At 45.0% G+C, this 19,726-nt stretch overlaps 2 protein-coding genes and 1 pseudogene across 3 annotated transcripts; 2 read left to right on the forward strand and 1 right to left on the reverse strand.

The window, feature by feature from the left end:
* Positions 1 to 749: 749 nt before the first annotated feature.
* On the forward strand, positions 750 to 4,446 carry LOC6619797. Of its 2 annotated transcripts, none has more exons than XM_032726120.1 (5): positions 750 to 1,289; positions 1,372 to 2,577; positions 2,636 to 3,438; positions 3,495 to 3,858; positions 3,959 to 4,446. In XM_032726120.1, exons 1-5 carry the CDS (start codon positions 1,163 to 1,165, stop codon positions 4,357 to 4,359), a joined length of 2,901 nt encoding a protein of 966 aa, XP_032582011.1. In that variant the 5' UTR covers positions 750 to 1,162; the 3' UTR covers positions 4,360 to 4,446. The 2 variants fall into 2 exon arrangements, with proteins under 2 accessions (XP_032582011.1, XP_032582012.1); XM_032726121.1 differs by having other exon boundaries at positions 3,929 to 4,050.
* Positions 4,447 to 12,217: 7,771 nt separating this feature from the next.
* LOC116802214 lies at positions 12,218 to 13,612 on the reverse strand (annotated as a pseudogene).
* A 535-nt stretch (positions 13,613 to 14,147) lies between these two features.
* On the forward strand, positions 14,148 to 19,723 carry LOC6619799 (basic proline-rich protein). The gene is made up of 3 exons (XM_032724760.1): positions 14,148 to 15,218; positions 15,332 to 15,869; positions 16,132 to 19,723. The coding sequence occupies exons 1-3, from the start codon at positions 14,604 to 14,606 to the stop codon at positions 17,733 to 17,735; spliced, it is 2,757 nt and encodes a 918-aa protein (XP_032580651.1). The 5' UTR covers positions 14,148 to 14,603; the 3' UTR covers positions 17,736 to 19,723.
* Positions 19,724 to 19,726: the final 3 nt, after the last annotated feature.

A 19,726-nucleotide genomic window follows, 5' to 3' on the forward strand; every position in this document is an offset into this window, starting at 1 on the left:
CCTCATTTAACAAAAGTTTAATCTTATTTCTTAATGACTTTCACTGTGTAATTTCTTCGAGTGCACAAACAGGACGACCAGCATTCATTTTTCAGGCCAAACTTTGACAAATTGCTGCTGGCCAAGCTCAAAATCGAGGGAACCACGATGGGCCAGAGATGCGATACCATGGCTAACGAGGGGGAGTGCTGCGAAGTGGTGACCCCGAACATCATCACATCACTGCGGCTAATTATTACATTTTTACCTTGACCACGCCCAGTGGACGAAGTGGGGCTTCCGGGGGAGGGGGCGGAAGTGGGCGTAAAAGCGGGCTGGAAAACTGGGTTGGCGGATGACGGCACTTTGACAGCCACTGATAAATCAATGTCAAATGGCTGCCTTTTCGTGGGTCCACGGCGCTGGCAACCCGGCGGGTTGGAGTGGACTCGGATTAGCAGCGTTGACTAACGAATGAGTGAGCATGGGAGTGCATTATGTATGACCGGTGTGGGCTAATTTGATTGAAACACACATAATTATACAACTAAGTTACGCGTTTCGTTCGTTTCGGACACGCGAAATCCGCAAACTGAGCCACCCCGGGGTTAAATTAAGCTGGGTGCTGGTGTTCATTCACTGAGGTAATTCTTGGATTAAAGATTGCTTGACTAACCAAAGGTCATTGGTTCACAGAGGAATTCCTTGGATTAAAGATAGCCTGACTATTATGATATATTGAGTAAACTCGGCAGACCCCGATTGTTGTGTCAAAATCGAAATAGATGTAAGATTTCTTTTTACTCGGCTTTAACGTTGACGTTACTTGAGTTTCGTGCGTGTAATTTTTTTTTTTTCAAAATACAGACAGACTTATCCATTTTCACGCACCGGCATGTTTTAGTACAGCGCAGTTAGTTACGTTTTCGATTACTTTTCGCCCGTTTTCGCCAAGCCATTAGTTTTAAGAGCATTAAATTCTCAAGCAATTCAAAAGTCTGAGCAACAGGCAAATAAAAATTCAAACATTAACTCCGATTCCGTGCATTTTGAAAGCAAAATTGTTCAAGTACAAGCCAATAGATAGAAGCCAAACCAGTAATTATAGGCCACATTATACCTGGGCCATTCGCCAAATTCGAACATTGCGAACTTTCGGAAGTAGAAACCATCCGGCGTTACGATGAAACCCGACCAGTTAAATCGCTTGATCAAAGTGAATACCCGAATGCAACCCTGGTTTTTGCGCAACACTAGCGAGTTGTACGAAAGTGCCGTTAGATCCTATTACGAGCGCGGCCACAGTTCACGTAAGTTTACAGTTATAACTAAGGAAATTCTAAGAGTAAACAACATAATATCTATATACTAACTTCTAACATCGATTTGTAGACAACCGACACCCACGTTTCCGGACCGAGAACGCTGGTCCTTTGCGCCGGATCAAGCGGGCGGAGGCGAAGCCCAGTGCAAACGATATCTATCCGCGCAGCCACATCATGCAGGCGGATCAGGCATCGGCGGCCAGCAATAGCAATTCCGGCCAATTTCTGTACTCGATGATGCAGGCGAATCGTTCGCGCTCCATGTCCTTTACGGCGGCTCGTCCTTACGCCTCCGTTTACGGCCAGAGTTCCGTGCGTAGGGTCGCCAGTTCGAGCTGCTCCAGCGGGCGCAGTAGCGAGTCATCCCGCACCGAGTTCCTGGTCGGATCCTTGCGCAAAAACAAAGCGAAGCGGGAGCGCCAGAGCCGCTCGATGCGCAAAAGCAGGGACTCCAAAGAGGAGTCCCATCTGGTGGACATGGGCATGTTCAGTGGCCGTTCCATGAGCATGCCATCCCGTCCATCCGCATCCGTTTTGGGATCCGTAGCAATGATGCCGCCGAGCAGGCAACACCACATAGCGGCCATGGCGAAGAGCTCACTGGCGCAGGGCATCCAAATGCCGCGGAGCGATGGCGACTCCCTGATGCCGGTGGATGCCGCCCTCAAGCGTCGCATTTCGGTGCTGGGCAAGCTGGACGGTGGACGAAAGCGGTCAGGACTCGGTCCACTAGGCAGTGGGGCGACCAGAAATGGCAGCACCACCGCCATAAACGGACAACAGCCGACGGAGATGCGCCACCGCTTCCAGACTTTGGGCGATCGCATCAAGCAGTTCGAGTACATCCAGTTCGCCGACGGACCCGTGGCCACTTATGCCTTCAATCGGAGCCAGCAGAGACCCATCAATACCAGCATTCGTGATTCGCCACGGAGCCGTATTGAGAAGAGCTCGGATACGTCAATCAATGGCACTACCAATAGCACCAGAAGCAACGCCACCACGCGACGTATGGAGGTGAGACAACAGCCGCGCCAGCTTAGCTTCCACAATGTCCTGCACGCCAACTATCGCCAGAGGAGCCGAAGCCTGGAGTCCGGAGCCGTTCAGCTGAGGGAATCCCTCGAATCCATAGCGCGACCCGCAACTCCACTCGGTCCACGGGGCTTCGATGGAGCCACTCGGGGATCCAGCCTGGACAGCAGCTCGCGGACTAGTTTCAGGCCCAGCAACTCGACAATCACTTGGGATAATTCTTTGGGTAGATATGAAGGTGAGTAAACTGGAGGATATAATCATATCTTAATAATTATATATGTATGTATATGCAGAAGAATTAGGTAGAAGGTCGGTACACGATTTCGGATATGCAAAGAGTTCGGAAGACACATCATGCGATTGGGATGTTAATCCAGGTGAAGATTGGCCCAAGTACCCCAGATCAAGTAGCCCATGCGGCAAGGGTTTGATGTCAAATGTAGCAAAATCAGACAACGTTTCGGTGGGTAACGCAAATGCCAGTAGTCAAAATTGGGCAATCCCGTCGGGATCAGCGACAAAATTACGCTCGATTGAGGGAAAAGCCAAAGAAGATACTTTGGAATCGACAACAGTGAATTCGGAGCATGGTAAAGCCAATTCCAATTCCGGTTCCACTTCCCGCGACACTTCGCAAGCAAACTCGCAAGCGGCTTCAGTTCACGATGAGCCCAATAGAGCCACCTTGGCACCCGTGCGTCGCGTCCACCTGCAGCAAAAGAGTCTGCAGAACCAGTCTGCAACCAAGGTGGATGAACCTAAGCGCGAGGATCTGCCACTCAGTCCCCTCGAGGTCAAGGACACGATCAAGGAGAAGGCTAGGGAAAGGGTCAAAAATAAGCAGCTGCTTGAGAGTCTGCAGGACAAGCCGCGAGTGACCAAGGTGACCAGCAACCAGGTGAGCCGCTCCAGTCATCGATCCTTCCTGCACCCGGCCAAAGATGACGACGTGACTGCGGCTAATGTTTCCAAGAAATCGCAGTCGCATCCAAAGCTCGGGAAGAAGCCGGAAAGGAAGGCGAACCAGAAGCGGGAGGACAGAACTCCAGCCCAGGTCAAGGGAGCCAATCAGCTGCTGGTGGCGAGTGCCTCGCAGGTAGGTAATACGTCTAACTCACATATATCGCAGAGATATCCCATGATCCTTGACAGGTTTCGGCCTACAAGCGTGCCTTCCGCACCCAGCAGCAGATACGCAAGGCGGAGATCCTCCAACAGCAGGCGCAGCATCTGCAGGAGTCCCCCATAAGTCCCACTGCCATCGAGGGGTCCAAACAAACCGCCAAGCTGCAGAGCCACCAGGGCTCGATACAACAATCTACCTCTAATCGAACCAATGTTCGAACGTTGGTCAGACGCAGTGCAGCCAGTTCGGGAGGCAAGGCTTCCCCGTTGGGCGATCAGCTGACATCCAAAGCGGGATCTGGAACTCACTCATCGTTGACAGCCAAGCCGAAATCGAATGGATTGGTTCTGAAAACGAAGGGATTAAATAGATCACAGATGAAGACAGCAGGTAAGCCGCATTACGAGGGTAAAGTTTTTGGATTTTGGTAATTTCCTTTAACATTTTGTATTTCTTTTAGTTAAAAAAAAATCATGTTAACTCTTTACAGCTGCTACTGCAACAGCAGCACCGCTAACAGCGAAGCGGACTGCGCAGCATGTAGTGTTAACGGCAAAAACAACAACGAAAAGGGGCAATGGAGCTGCGATTTTTGGTGGAGGAGGGGGAAGGGGAGTTGGAGTTGGTGGAGCAGTTCGGAGAGCGGCAAAGGAAACGCTGACGGTGGCAGCTCAACAGCAGCAGCAATCGCGTAACGGTAACTCGCTGCTTGGCTATCGGCGCGAAACGGTTAACCGCGCAGCAGCAGCGCTGCTGCAGCGACGCGACGCAGACGAGCCGCTGTCGCAGTTGCAGTTGCAGTTGCAGTCGCAGTCGCCGTCGGCGTCGCAGTCGACGCAGCAGCGGCGCCAGTTTCACTGTCCACATCCCCCATGGCGTCCCAGCTACTAAGTGTTCACTGTGTCCCGTTATGCCGCCCGTGCTCAGTTACTGCTCTCGCAAATTGTTCCCACCCATGAGCCAGACAGAGATAAATCCAATGTAACTGTCAACTTAACAGTACAATAAAATCTCACGAAATCAATGTCTTTAAAAACAGCAAATGCAATGGTAAACCAAGTGTGCATATGTAAGTGGGTAGCTGTAAATCTGTGGGTGGAATAGTACCGCAAGCTGTTGAAGATGCTAATTTCGACACAACAACAATAAGCAGAGACAGATAAGTGTACATACATACATATATACGCAATACGGCGACTACTTTCCCTCTCCACTTTTCCCGTATCAACAACACAGCATTAATTTTTCATGCAGATTTAACCGTTACATGACAGGACCAACAAGCGCCGCGTACAGTGAAACCACTTGCATAGGGAACCAAATTGACTAAAATATTGAATACTTAAATCAATTAAAGAAATGTTGCAATATTTTATTTATATGCTCTGTAGAATATTGATCATACGCAGTGTGGTCTATTTTAAAGCAACGAACCTATAAATCTACTTAATTCAACTGTTTTTTTTTTTGTTTGGTTTTGGTACAAAATAAAGTGTACTGCATTTCGACCACTGTACTCCCGGCACATCAATGTCAAACGGCAGATAAGCGTCGACAACAACAATAAAGCATCCAAGGAAACGCAGAAGACCGAATAGCTAGAAAAAAAAAAAAAACAAATACAAAATTGCCAGGGAGTGGATAAAAATAGTTGCGACAAGAAAACGGCGACGACTTTTGTGGGTGGGATAAGTTGGGTGTCTTTCGTTACGAAAGATTGGAGGATGTTTTTTGGCTTGTTGTCAGCCCTGCGAATTGTTGCCGCGTTCTTTGATAAATGATGATGCGTGCCACATGACTGGCCATATAAACGGACTCAACTCCGCTTCTTCGAGGATCTAGAGAAACCGAAAAATAAAGAAAAAAAACCGAAAAAACAGTGGCAGACAAATAGGCTCAGTGGCCGGGACGAAAGCAGTTAAACATTTGAACCAGGCTAACTGGCTGACTGACTTGGCTAAAATTGATTGACAGTTGTACAAAGGGTATGCAAAAACCCAAAGAAAAGCAGCTTGAAGACTTACAATTTATTGTGTGTTTTACTTGAGCAAAAAACAATGGAATGCAGCTTGAATCTCTGATAAACTGAGTTTTAATCACTAAATTATATTCCAATGCTATGGCTTTTTTCAATTGACTTGAGCTTTTGGCCTAATTGATTGCGGAATTGGTTTCAATTTCAAATAAAGCGTACGCATTCCACTACATTTTGCCTTGGACTTTTGTAAATTGGCTCGCCTGACTGGCTTGAATCAAAACAAAAACCAATTTCCATTGGCATAAATAAATAAAAATCAAATTAAAGCAGGAAGAACGCTGCAGTTGAGCACCTCGACTACCAGATACCCGTTACTCGCCTCTCTGTCAAGATAGCAGCGCCACCTAGTGGGAGAAGTTGAAACGCTATCTTCTTTATGCATGTTACATTCTTATCAGCGAATCTATTATATAATTTTACTCTGCGAATAAAGCGTATAATTAATTCGAACACAAAGTGTTCGTTCGTTCGTGTCGTTCGTTTTTCCCTTTGTTTTTGTGTCTATTTTTTTTTTTTTTTTTGTAATTGTTTCTTTTTCCTCCTTTTTGGCAACAAAGGGGCAGCCAAGCAGCAATGTACATAAAAGGCAATAAAATTAAATCAAATCAAATGAAATGCGCATATGTATGGCTTTTTATGAGCTGCGCACCGCTTTCCAGGATCACAAGACGGCCAAAAAGGACGAAACGAAAACAAGGAGCTCGATTGGTTGGGTTAGTTAGGTTAGGCAGTTGGGAGGCGAAAGGATTAAGGCGAGAACCGCACACAAAAAGGCAACAATTCGTGCGTTTGTGTCTCTCAACTAAATTGTACCCTCTAAATATATACTAATTAATTTTTAAAATTCAATTAAGCCGTGTAAAGCTTAAACCATACATCAAAAGACTTATTTACAATATAGCGGAATAATGTTTATAAATTTCAATTATATTTAATATATGTATTTTTTACACCACAATCATTACATATATATTAAATTACACTTTAGGTGCAACTTTTTACACATTTATTTAACTATTTAGAGCTAAAAAACATATGTTTCCATTTGATTTGATTTAATTTCGTTTTATGAGTGTGAAAACAGCGTCGTTTACTTGAACTCAGCTCATTTCCGATGCTTTTTCCTGTTGGTGTCTCATTTCTGGCAATAAAATAAATCCACCGCAAAGCCGCTGCGGGTAGATTGCTTGGTTGACCCAAAAAAAAAAAATAATAGGTGGAGGAACTTGGAGGAGCGGCAGCAGATGTTTGGATGCTCAGCGTGGCATATACATAGTACATGGCCATAACCATTTGGCCCGAAAATCCAGATGGAGCAGGAGATGCTGGATGCTGGATTCTGTATCCTGGAACTCCTTGAGCTGCCGGTGCATGGCTAATTAAGTTGTTTCGGCCACTTTTCATCCGTTAATGTGTCGGTGGTCAGCGCAGGATCGCAGGATTCCCAAGGATATATGCACATAGACATATCTGTTTTCAGTGGGCAGTTAGACGAGCGAGCGAGTGGCTTTCCAGCACAATGTCGCATCATGTCCAAATGCCCATTTCCTGTGCAGATATGCCTTTCACCTTCTGGGAAATTCCCTTTGCATCCCCTCTACACTGCAATTAAATCAATTTATTGCCTCAATTGTTATAAAAAAAAAATAATAATAATTTTTGTTTTTTTTTGCTTTGTTTGCAGCACAAGTTGGCTCTATTTTCTGAATATTATTTGAATGGAATTCTTTTATTTTTTCGAGTGAACTATCTTCCCTTCTTTTGCCTGCATCTCGCAGAGTTTTCCCTGCTCCCTTCGGTTTTGTGGTCATTTCAAATTTTCATTTCATTTGCCATAAAAAGGAAATTGGTTTCGTATGCCAGTTGACATGGCCCTTTACCACCAGTCTAGGGATTGAAGGGGGCGGGGGAGGTGCTAGGGGGGTGTGTGTGTGTGTGGCAGTTAAACACATAACTGCAGCAAACAACAAGCTGAAATACCTGACAAGGGAATGGAAGTATGGAACTAAGGAACTAAGGAACTGCCACTGCCAACGGAAACTGGTTGGACCAAGACCCATGGAAAATACTCAGGGAGAACCTCTAGGAATATGGGTGGGCACAAAGCATAAATGCCAGTAGCTGGTCATTCGAGCTGTGTTTACCATAAGCTCTTCTTCCAACGCCATGTGGGCGAATTTTCGTGACAGATTCGAGCAGGGAGTCCTGGGAGGAGGAGGAGAAGTCCTGGCCAAAAAGGATGCCGGCTTGTTTGCTTGCTAGGTTGTTTCATGTCCCTAATTAATGAACTGCTTATGACACCGCTTGGTCACTTATTAATGAACCACTGCATCAACTGGATAACCGGGGGTTACTTTGGCACTTGCATTTGGTAGCTTCGGATCGAGGGAACGATTTGGATGAGTAGGTACGTGTGACTTTGGTCTCAGAAGTTATTAGTTGCAGGAGTTATTGCTTTCTGTAGTTATTGGTTTCAGAAGTTATTGGGTGTTTTTAATCAAAATCGAAACTGTTTTTGGCTCAAAATGAAAATGTGGCCAAATCTAAAACTACTTTTGGCTCAAAATGAAAGTGTTGCATACTTTTACGCACCTTTGAAATGACTGGGTTTGTTAGCATAGTGTTTATGAGTTTGAGGAGATTGCAAATAACAAGTTCATAAGTAATTTATATTCGTTAGAAAACCTTTTAAGCGTACGCATTACTGCAATATATTGTTGCTTTTTCTAAATTAAATTCCTTCTGCATGCTTTGCACCTTTCCGTGCTTACAAAGTGCAACTAAGTTGAAAATTGTGGATTAACTCTTTATCTCTTTTTTTTTTTTTTGTTGTGTTGTATCCCTTGGTTTTATTCCCATCTTCCTTTTTTTGTTCTTTGCACAAACAAATATTAAATTAACACTCACACGCGCGCTTACTGATTTGCTGCACAGAAATAAAGGCGAAAAAATGTGGAAAAGTGAAATACCAGAGAGCTCACACAAATTTTAGAGTTAAATTCAGGTCAGGGTTGCCAGGCGCCCGCGACGACGATGATGATGATGATGAGGACGATGGCGAAGGGGATGATGATTTGGGTGGCAATGATGGCAGAGCAGCAGCCACAGAAGCACCAGCAACAACAATGTGGGCAGACACACATTCACACGCACACTCACACGCACACTCACACACACACGCACACGCGGAGAAAGTGAAAGAGAAAGGACGAGCGAAAGGGAGAGCAATTTAGTTCAAAGGCATGAAAAGTGCAACCGAAAAAAATATATATTTAGCATTGCGGTGCGGGGAAAAAATAAATAAAAGCCAGCAAGAACAGCAAAATTAAAAAAATAATTAAATATGAATGGATGAACATTAAGCTTTTAGCTGAATTCTTTAATAATAAATAACAGCCAGCGAATCAAGCAGATGTCATTAAATATTTAAAATCTCTTAAATCACTGCCACACAACAGGTAAAAAACAAATGGAAAGTGGAGGCCAATTGAAAGGGAATCGAATATGTTGTTACCTCTTAAATTGATCCAATAAATCAGCTGATCGATCAGTTTTCTAATCATAACATTGGAAATAATGGTTCAAATATGGAATGTCATACCTCGTTGAATTCGTAACAAAATTTCCTAGCGAACTGTATTCAAACTTCGAAATTTTAATTTTTTGCCATTTTTCGAAAATTTTGATGATGTTACTTACAAAAAATGCGAAAATTTGGCCGAAAATAAATTTTTCAAAGTCCTTCCAAAAGTTATAGGGATGGTTAGTATTGGTAATTAGAAACACAAAAAGTTATACCAAAAAACTCATCTTTAATATTTCATTTTTTGACAAGAATGGTTTTCTTTATTTTATGTGAAAAAATAATCGGTATTTTGATCAAAACATTCGAAATAATTACCCAAATATGGCATGTCATAGCTGGTTGAGTTCGTTTTTTAAATCCCAATCGATTTGCATTTAAATTTGGGAAATTTTTTTTTTGTCATTTTTTTTGCAAATTTTGATGATTACAAAAAATGCAAAAATGTGTCCTAAAATTATTTTTTCTAAATCCATCCAAAAGTTATAGGGATCGTTAGCACTGATAATTGGCTACTCAAAACAGCTACTCTTTCATCAATATGACAATTTTTAGCAAAGTTATGGTAAAAATTCGCAACGAATTCTTGTCAGTTTTTGTAAAGTCAAAATTTTGAATTTTTATCATAAAAGAATCTGTTTTTTGGCCATAACTTCAAAATTAATTGTCCAAATACAAAATGTTGTATCTCATTGGGCTTGTAATAAAATTTGGAATATAAGTGCGTTCAAAAAAAATTTTTCTATTTTTTTCCAAATTTAATGAAATTTGATTAAAAAAATACCAAAAAAAATTAACAAAATTTTAATTTCCTAAAATCGACAAAACAGTAATATGGCTCGTTAGTTTAGTTTACAAGCTGTGCAAAACATAAAGTAATTTGGCTGTTTGGCAATTTTTAGGTATGTAATGGATAAATATGTATAATTTTTACCTCCGATTTTTAAAACAATTTTTTTTTAATGCGGATCTTGCGGGGACTTGCATTTTTGCATTTTTGCATACTGGCATTTCTGGCAGGTCGATCTGAGCGAATTTACTGTCAATGGCCCGAAGCAACGAAACCCAGCTCATGTCTAACCGCCTGCCACGCCCCCGCCCGCGCTGCACGCCCCCGTCGATGAAGAAGAAGAAAAGCGGTAACAGCTGCAGGGTAAAAAATGCGAAAAAGTGAGATGGAAAACCCTTCAAAGCTTTTTGGCTGCTGTTTGTTTGAAGTTTTTTTATACATATATTTCTTTTTTTTTTTGCGCCTTTTAAGTGGCAACTACTTTGCACCTCTCGGTGGTTCACACGCACACCTGCCACGCCCCCGCAACCCCAACCCCAACCGACGCCCATTCATGTCTGACTGTCTGTGGCGCCATCTCGTTCTAGTCAAGTGTTTTGGCCTTGAGTCGCTCGGTTCTCTTTTTTAGCCCATTTTTTATATTTTCCCGGCTCTCGTTTTCTTTTTTTTTTTTATTCCAGCACCTTGGCACACATGTTACACCTAAGAGAGGCCACAAAACACCACCTGCCCTTTGGCACACACACACACACACTGCGTATACGCAATTTATGTAATCAAAGCCATGGGGTAGCGCACAAAAATGCATAAAAATTAAAATAAATAAATGTTGGCAAAATTTACGCAAGTTGCGTGCGCAAAAGTTAAAGCGTAAGCTAAATAATATTACGTTTTATTTTTTTTTTTCTCAATTTGTTACCTTAATCAAAAGTTGCAAGGGTAAAATAATAATTTAAATTGCATTAAAAAGTAATTTATTTATTTATGTAATAAAAACGGCAAAAATTCGATTAAGTTTTGAATTAAAACCGACATTAAAGCGAAATAAATAAAGCTAAATTGAAAAACAAATAAATGAAATGTAAAACTTGATAAATAAGTTGAAGAAAATATGTGAAATTCTCGTGTTGACCCGCATTTTGCAATTATTTGCAGGCTGAAATGCAAACAAAATTTATATAAATTATGGTGTAGGGAGCGTTGAGCGGGGAAGTGGGGGTGAAACGGCCAATGATTTATGGTATAAAATTTAATTTTGCGGCTTTTTAATCAACAGAAATCAAATGCAGGGCAACATGGTTTTCCACTTATGATTTATCAAGCCCGCACACTAATTTTGCGAATATTTTAATTTTAGTTTAACACCGCGTTTTAATTGTTTAAGATGCTGGGCATTTGTAGTGTTAATGTGCATAAATCTAAAAAAAAAAACAGATAAAAAATAAATAAATGTAGGCATTCGTCACGTAAATAAAGTAAATAAAAGCTAAGTTATCAATGGGTTAATGTGCGTGATTGGCAGGCTCGCTGCTTATGGGGTTAAAGTGAAGCTAAAAGGGTTAATGGGTGGCTATAAGGGTTAACGGGGTTTTGGGTGGAGAATTCCCTTTTTTGGTTTTTGGTGGGTGGAGGAGGAGGAGGGGTGCCTGGGAAATCGGAGGCTGCGGTGGCGCCCAAATTGATGCATGTGCAGCAGCACGTTCCGGCAATGCCACTAAATCCCCTCTGGGACAACAGGCGACAGGCGGCGGCCACAAAAAGGGGCGTGGCAGCGCATGAAGAGCGGTGCAAGGGGGCGGTTTATTTGAAAAAGCTGCATCGATATGTTATTTGCATGTGTCCAAAAGGTTGGGGAGATTTTCCAAAGGGCATAGGGGTGAGCATGGGTTTTTCGGTAGGGTTTTCCACACAGCCAAGCAAATCCCGTGGCAACTTTTTGCCACGCGAAAACTTTCTCAGGCAAGTTTATGCATGAATAAAGTGAAAAGCTGCAGGCAAACGCATGCACTGCAAACGGAAATGGTGCACTTGAAGTTAGAAAAATATTCAAGAAGTTAAAAACCAAAAAAAGAGTCCAATTTCCAGGCACTCGCGTTAAAAATAAAGCCTAATTTAGCTGGCTAAAAAAACTTGCATGGATTTCTCGCAGTGCACACGCAGAAACAGTTGCCACAGCGAAATGGCTGAAAAAAGTCATTTCGTGTTCAACTCACATGCGCATAATCCGGCGAAAAGTTGCATTTTATTTAGTGCAGACAAGACACTACAACATATGTGTGTATGTTGGCCTACTTCAAATTCGCATTAGGCAGCTTGCAGCGGACAAAGACAGCGGATATCCATGGATTCGTTTTAATTATCGCCATAAACAATTGGCTGGGCGGTGAAGAACTTTAATTGCAGCAGCAGTTGCACTCAGTTATCCCTCGAAAAACCGAGTTGAGTAGCTACAATAGTCGTTTGGATACGAGTTCAAACATAATACTATAATAATTCACTTAAATATACATCATTACGAACTTGTTTCACAGAAAGAAGTCAATAATAATCGCAGACATGACCAGTTACACTTATACTTAAAATATTTTAAATCACTTTTCTGCTAACAAGTGCAGTAACATAACAAAAACTCATAAAATACTATCAAATAGATCTTTACAACGCAAATCAAAATACATCTTTAAAGATATGCCCTTGTTGTTCCTTAATTTCCTTATATAAAATAAATATCTATCTTTATATATATATATAAATTCTCCGTCGTGTGAACGATAAGCTGATCCTTCAGACCGTTCCAGCGTTTATAACTTTTTGGGCAATGTGAACATTGGTATTTGCTTTATGGTTGCACTCTGCTGTCATCCTGCATCTCAACGATTTGATGACTACCTTCGTGGACATTCTCTTCAATGTCCCCAGTCTTATTGTGCTCATCGATCTGATCGATCGAAACGAGTTCGCAGTAGTCTTCTTCCTCTGAGAGATCTTCGTCGATGGGCTCAATCTGGACGTGCCATTGGAATCACTCATCCTCGGTGAACTTTCCCTCCGACAGATGTACTTCAGTCTCATGGTTTGAATTCTCTTCTCCTCCGGTGTCGACTTTTGCATCTGTTTCCGTTACCAAATCATTGCTCCTTTCAAATTGATAATCTTCCGAATGCTCTTCATGTTGAAAAATTGTTTCAAGCTTCTCCATCTTGACGTGGAATTGCTGTCCATTGGTAGCGGCTAATTCCAACAAATCCTCTATATTTTGTTTGTTCTTAACGTGGCATTGGAACTGTGGATCACACGATTCCTTGTCATCCGGCAAACCCTTCATTTCAGATTCCTTGAGAAATTGGTGACTCCTGCGGAATTTTGTAATTATCCTAAAGACTCTTTTTGCATCCATCCCCTTTATAATGTGGATATTGTTTGTACTGGGATACCATATCCGCAATATTATATCCCACATTCTGTGGATCATCACATAAATTGTCCATGACTTCCCAACTTTCCAAGCTAGTGCGGCAAATTCTCGACTTTGTCCTTAAATTCAGCCATTTAAATATATATTGCAATAGATTTTAGTTAATGTGCACTTACATTTTAATATCATTTTACAAAATATTACAAAAGCCAATCAACAAATGATTTTGTTTACATCGATATTGCATTAATCACCCTGTACAACCGCTTTAGCCAGTGCTGCTAACGTTAAAAACTAGCTGAGTTGAGTAGCTAAAAAGTAAATGTGCATTAACTAATAGCTAAGTCATGAGTCTTATTCAATTTGTAAAATTCATTACAATAATAAACAACACGTAATAAAAAATTGAAAAAAATATATATACATATATCTTAAGTAAAATGCTACGTAAAATTAAGTCAAGAAGAAAGTAATATTGCACTTTTTAATTAACAAATAAATTAGATGTAAAATAGCAACAACAAAAAACCGGTATCCATTCTGACCAGTGCTGCAAACCGCTGCTTTACAACACTGCTTACAAAACAATCGAACGCCATGTTGAGGCGACCTACCACGTTCAGTCCTAATCGTCATGCAAACCATATTCTGTTGTCATTTCAAAATAACAAAATAACTATAGAGACTTGTTAAGAGGAGCGCTTGCATGCCGAGTCATTTTATTAATTTTATTTGACTACCGTTATATTTAAATGTGTTTAATGAACACTTTAAATTCGAACTCAAGCCTAACAGAGTCTGTTCCCCCCGGCTGTTAACTAACAGCCCGGCTTGATCGTGCACTCGACCGATTAATCGGCCTGAGCCGCCTGTGTATCGTTTTAAGCGTCGTTGCGTTCCATGCAATTTGCGAAAAAGTGTCGGAAAATTTATGAAAAATATGTCACTTTACATTGCCAACCTGTGAGGGCCGTCGCACGCGAACAATAGCTAGCCGAATTAGCAACGTATTTTGCGCATAGCCGGCGTTTTTCCGTGCAGCGAAAAACAAGCAAAAGAGAAAAAAGATAGCCACTACTTGGCCCGTGTTCGTGTGCGTGTGTTTGCGTGTCTTTAATTGTGTGTGTTTTTGTGCTAGCACTCGCGGTTGTGTGTGTGTGTGTGTGCGTGCGTGAGTGTGTATGTGAAGAAAAAGCCGCACACTGCGAAAATTTTCCGTTCCTTTCCCCAACGGTCGAATATAACCGCTAAAATTGTGGAAAAACAGGAGAAAACCCCCAAGCGGAAGAAGAAGACTGCAGCCAGTAAAATGTCTGCAGTTTATTCGCCGCAACCGCCGCAGCAGCAGCCGCAACAGCAGCAGCAACTGCAGCAGCAGCAGCAGCCTCCCCCGCCACAACAACAACAGCAGCAGCAGCAGCAGCAACAACAATTGCAGCAACCGCCACCAAACTCTGCGCCCAATCAACAGCCGCCTGGCTCCGGAGTAGGTCCCGGCGGAGGAGGAGGTGGCATACCAGGCGGCGGTGGCATCCTGCCCATGGGCATGCAGCAGCAGCAGCAACGTCCGCCCATGGGCGTGCCAGGATCACCGGGCAGCATCATCTCTGGCGGCGGCGGCGGTGGCGGTGTGATTGGCGGCGGTGGAATGCCCGGTGGCGGAATGATGGTCACACCAACGTCCGCACCACGCGGCGGAGCCAACATGCAGGGCGGCGGAGGCGGTGGTGTGCCGCAGCAAGTGAATTCGGCGCAAATCCAAAAGATGCTCGACGAGAACTGCGGCCTCATCCAGACGATTCAGGACTTCCAGAGCATGGGCAAGGCGCAGGAGTGCATGTCCTACCACGTCGCGCTGCATCGCAATCTGGTCTACCTCGCCCAGTTGGCCGATCCCGCCATGAACATCTCACAAATACTGCCGGTGGGTAAAAAGAACATAGAACACGATCATCAGATTTGCTATTTCATGAACTTGGACTAGGCTCAACATCTCTTTCTGATCACCAGTAATGTATACCATCTATCCTCCCCCAGCCGCCGCACATCCTCCAAACGCAAGCGATGCAGCAGGGTGGCCAGCAGACGCCGCCAACCGGACCGCACGGCATGCTCGGTGGTCCGCCGCAGCAGCAGCAGCAGCCGGGACAGGGTCCAGTGCCGGGACAACCTGGCCAGGGTCCGCCGCAGATGGGCATGCAGCAGCATGGCGGCGATCCGCAGGGACCGCCCGTTCAGATGCCGCCCTACGGCGCCCAGCAGCAGCCGCAGCCACATCCTGGCCTGCCGCCGGGCGCCCAACAGCAATCTCAGCAACAGCAGCAGCAGCAACAACAGCAGCAGCAGCAACAACAACAACAGCAGGCAGCAGCAGCGGCGGCAGCAGCAGCAGCGGCAGCTGCCGTAGCAGCCGGCCAACAGCAGGGACCGCAGGTCAGCCAAGCGGGACCGCAGTCGCAGCAGCAGCATCCCGTCTATCGGAATGCCCAGGGTCAGGGACAGCCGGGAGCTGGGCAGGTGCCTGGTCAGGGCCAGGGGCCGGTTCAGTCCGTCATCAATCCGAATGCCGCGCCCAGTAAGTGTAGTGTAGCCGCTCAAGACGATGACGATGATCGGATGTGGTTGGACTTAATTTTAAATGAATTCGACAACGATGCCTTTAATTTCGACCCATTCCTGTGATTTTAGAAAATGTTAATTTGTTGAATATAATTCGAAATCTAACATATTGTTTAAGAGTTTAATTTGCGTGTAACCCAAAAAAAACCCGTTTAGTCAGTGGTGTGTGTTGTAGGCTGTGATTATACTCATCTCTCCAACCATCTTTCGCCTTGCAGATCAACAGCGTCCTAACAACGGACCCCTCTCCGGACCGCAGAATCCCCAGCAGCAGCAGCAGCAGCCGCAACCAGGCGGTCAACAGCCGCCCAACCAACAGCAGCAGCAGCAGACCGGTCCCGGCGGACCAGGACCGCAGCCAGGTGCCGGCGGACCAGGTGTACCGCCGCCACAGAGTCCGTACCGCGTCAGCTACCAGCAGCAACAGCAGCAGCACAGCCACTATCCGGGCTATCCGCCACAGCCGCAGACGCAGTACCAGCCGCAGGGCGCCTATCCCTATGGACCGCCAACTCAGGGCTATGGCCCACCGCCACCGGGACCACCGAACGCCGCTCAAGGTGGCTACCATCATGGTCCGGCCGGTGCGGCGACGGGAGCCAGTGGGCATGGTTATCAGCCGAATGCCGGAGCCGGACAAGGACCACCGCCGGGTGCATATCCACCGCCGCCCGGCAGCCAGCAGGTCCCACCGGTGCCGGGGCAACAGCAGCCGCCGCCGGGACCACCGCCACCCGGACAGCCGCCGACCGGTGGCCAGCAGCAACCGCCACCTGGACCGCCGCAGAGTCAATACGGCCCGCCGCCGCCGCAGAACTCCGCCGGAGGACCGCCTCCGATGGGCTATGCGGGCTATCCGCCGAATCCCGGACAGTATGGCCAGGCGGGTGCTGGCGGTGGCCCACCGCCCAGTGGCTACTGGCCGCCGCCACCACCCACGAGCAGCGCCCAGAGTCCCTATCAGGCGTATCAACAGCAGCAGCAGCAAGCAGCCGCTGGTGGCGGAGCGGGTGCACCGCCGGGCAGTAGCTATCCGGGTGGACCGCCGACTAGCGGGGCAGCGCCACCACCACCGCCGGGCGGAGCGTACAGCACCACGGCGCCCAGTCAGACGCCACCGCCACAGGGAGGCGGCGGAGCAGGCGGTGGCAACAACAATCCAAACGGACCCAACGCACAGCAATCGACGCCGCCGCCGCAGGGCGGAGCTGGTGGCGGAGCGGGGCCCAGTGGACCGGGCGGAGCTGGTCAGCAGTATGCGGGACCACCGCAACAACAACAGCAGCAGCAACAGCCACCGGGTGTAGTGGTTTCCGGCGTGGCGCCGCTGCCCACGCAAGTCCAACCCACGTACTCGACGCCGGGCAATTACAATCAGCAGCCAGGAGCTCCACCGCCGCCCAATCAGCAGCAGCAACAACAGCAGCAGCAACAACAACAACAGACACCGCCATCGGCTGGCGGATCCGCCGGCGGCGGAGGAGCACCAAATGCCCAGGGACAGGGCAATCAGCAACCGCCTCCGAATGGAGCCACACCGCCGATGGCACCGAATCAATACCAGCCGGCGCCGGGCGCACCACAAGGACCGTACGGTGGACCGCCACCACCACAGGCGTATGGACCACCGCCGCCGGGTAGCGCGTATCCCGGCCACGCTTACCATCAGCCACCCCAGGCCGGTGGCTATGCACAGTATCCGCCGACGCAGGGCTATCAGGGGTATAGGCCCGCCGGGGCACAGATGCCGCCGCCAGGAGCACCACAGGGGCCACCACCCACCGGCGCATACGGATATTATAGCCAACAGCCGCCCCAATGAGGAAGGGACAGCCTATTACCGCCGCTGCCACCTGGCTGTCTCCACAACAAGTAATTCTCGGCTGAGATTCGCCGGTTGAAGCTGGAGAGGATTGGGATTTACAGGCCGAACACCGATGGAAATCCGCTGAGGATCGGAGGCGGCCCGTTGGAGGAGGTGGTGCAGCGCGAGTAATAGCATAACTGGACGAAGACAAAGGAGCCGACGAAGCAGATTGCGTTACACTAGACATATGATTAAGAATTGTATCGGCGAGTAGCATGGAGGAGCGAGCAGGCAGGAGGAGGAGAGGACTACGATTAGAGCTAAGTGTGTGGAAGCCGCGGAAGATGAAGATGGATTATAAGTAGTAGGATTACGGATAGAAGAACGACGAGTAAGCATAAGACTTAAAGTAGGCGAAAAGAACGACGAATGCGGAATGAAGACGAGATGCAAATTGAGGATTCCCAAATTCAAGCAGCGAGTTCCTCGAATTTCAAACGAAGCTGCACGAAGTTGAGAAAGATTTTTAAATTCGGTGATAAATAGCAGAGAAAACGAACCGGAAACCGTAGGATCTAGAACAAAAGAAACGGAAAGCAAACACGAAGTGAAGAAGCGATCTAGAACTAAGTAAGCTGATTAAGATGCGCAAGCGAACAAGAAATCGTGTCCTAGGCCCAAAAATGCAAACAAAATGGATGGATCGATTACTCGGGATCCTGGCGAGAGCACAAAATCTCCGATTGAGAGTGACGAAAGTGTCCGTTTTTTCGAAGCAAGCAAGTACTCAAGCTTTGAGCTTAGTGACGAATCACTTGGATTGGCAATGGGCTGTGTAGTCTGTGTGCAATTATAAGCGATATGGATTGAATAGCTATGTGATTGCTTGTAATGGTTTATAGATTACGCCGCCCCTTTGCGGGGAATATCCAAGCCGCAGCAATCGACCCATCCTATTATACATATATATTTATATATTATTAATTCTCTCTTTTAAGTAGGTTCCGCTCCGCTTTGAAAACGATTATTCTAAACGATTTATACATATACATATATGAATATACTTAAGTGTAGGGAAGAGGACGATGGAGCAGCAGAATAGTGCGTGTTTTTAACCTAATTAATCCCTTAGATATTTTAAGTATATATATATGTTTTTTTGTATTTTTGTGTTTGTCTTTGTAGATGTCTGTTTTTTTAATGTTCGTGCATTTTTGGTGTAGCAATTTTACATTTAATTATCCTTGGTATCCGTTTCCCCGATTTCTTCCAAAAGTTTTTTTTTTGCAGCGAAAGATTGTAATAAAATCCAATATATATATTTAAACGATAAGCTTACATTTACTATTTAAAGTTAAACTAAAAACTATAAATAGCAAGCGCAAATCATGAATAAATCTTAAATTTAAAGTTAAACAAAAAAGCGAGCATATTGAAATGACGCGAATTCATTGGAAATTTTGAGCAAACGGAGGACGAGCAGTGTACAGTGAACACTCTCTATGCCAACGCAGACACATATAAATGCCAATAATCCTAAAACACGATTAATTTTAACTATAATTGAAATGTAAACTGAAATACTTTATGTAAGTGCTGTTAACGATTATTGCAATTATTTGCTTGCACTTTAGAGTTCCAAATTGATATCTAAATTATTTATTAAATATGCAAATTATGTAAGATTAGTTAAAATCTAAACCTAAGAGCCGAACAATTTGGACAACATTCAAAGCAACTCGCTAGTAAAAAAAAAATTGAAACTGAAATCGATACGTATTTCCAAAAGTTCCACTAGACACATAGAATCTTTCTCGCTCTAAATTAAGAGTCTGGCTATTTCTGCGCTGCTCTAATCCGATCTGATATAATCCGATTCCATATAACGATTATTTCAGCATCCACATCGAGACATTTTGATATATGTTTATCAAATAGCATTTAGAAATTTCTATTTTCAAAATGCAAAATAAAAACAAAATCGAAAAAGTTATAAAAACAAACCG

This window comes from Drosophila sechellia, chromosome X (genome assembly GCF_004382195.2).
Source record: "Drosophila sechellia strain sech25 chromosome X, ASM438219v1, whole genome shotgun sequence".
Classification (NCBI taxonomy): Eukaryota; Metazoa; Arthropoda; class Insecta; order Diptera; family Drosophilidae; genus Drosophila; species Drosophila sechellia.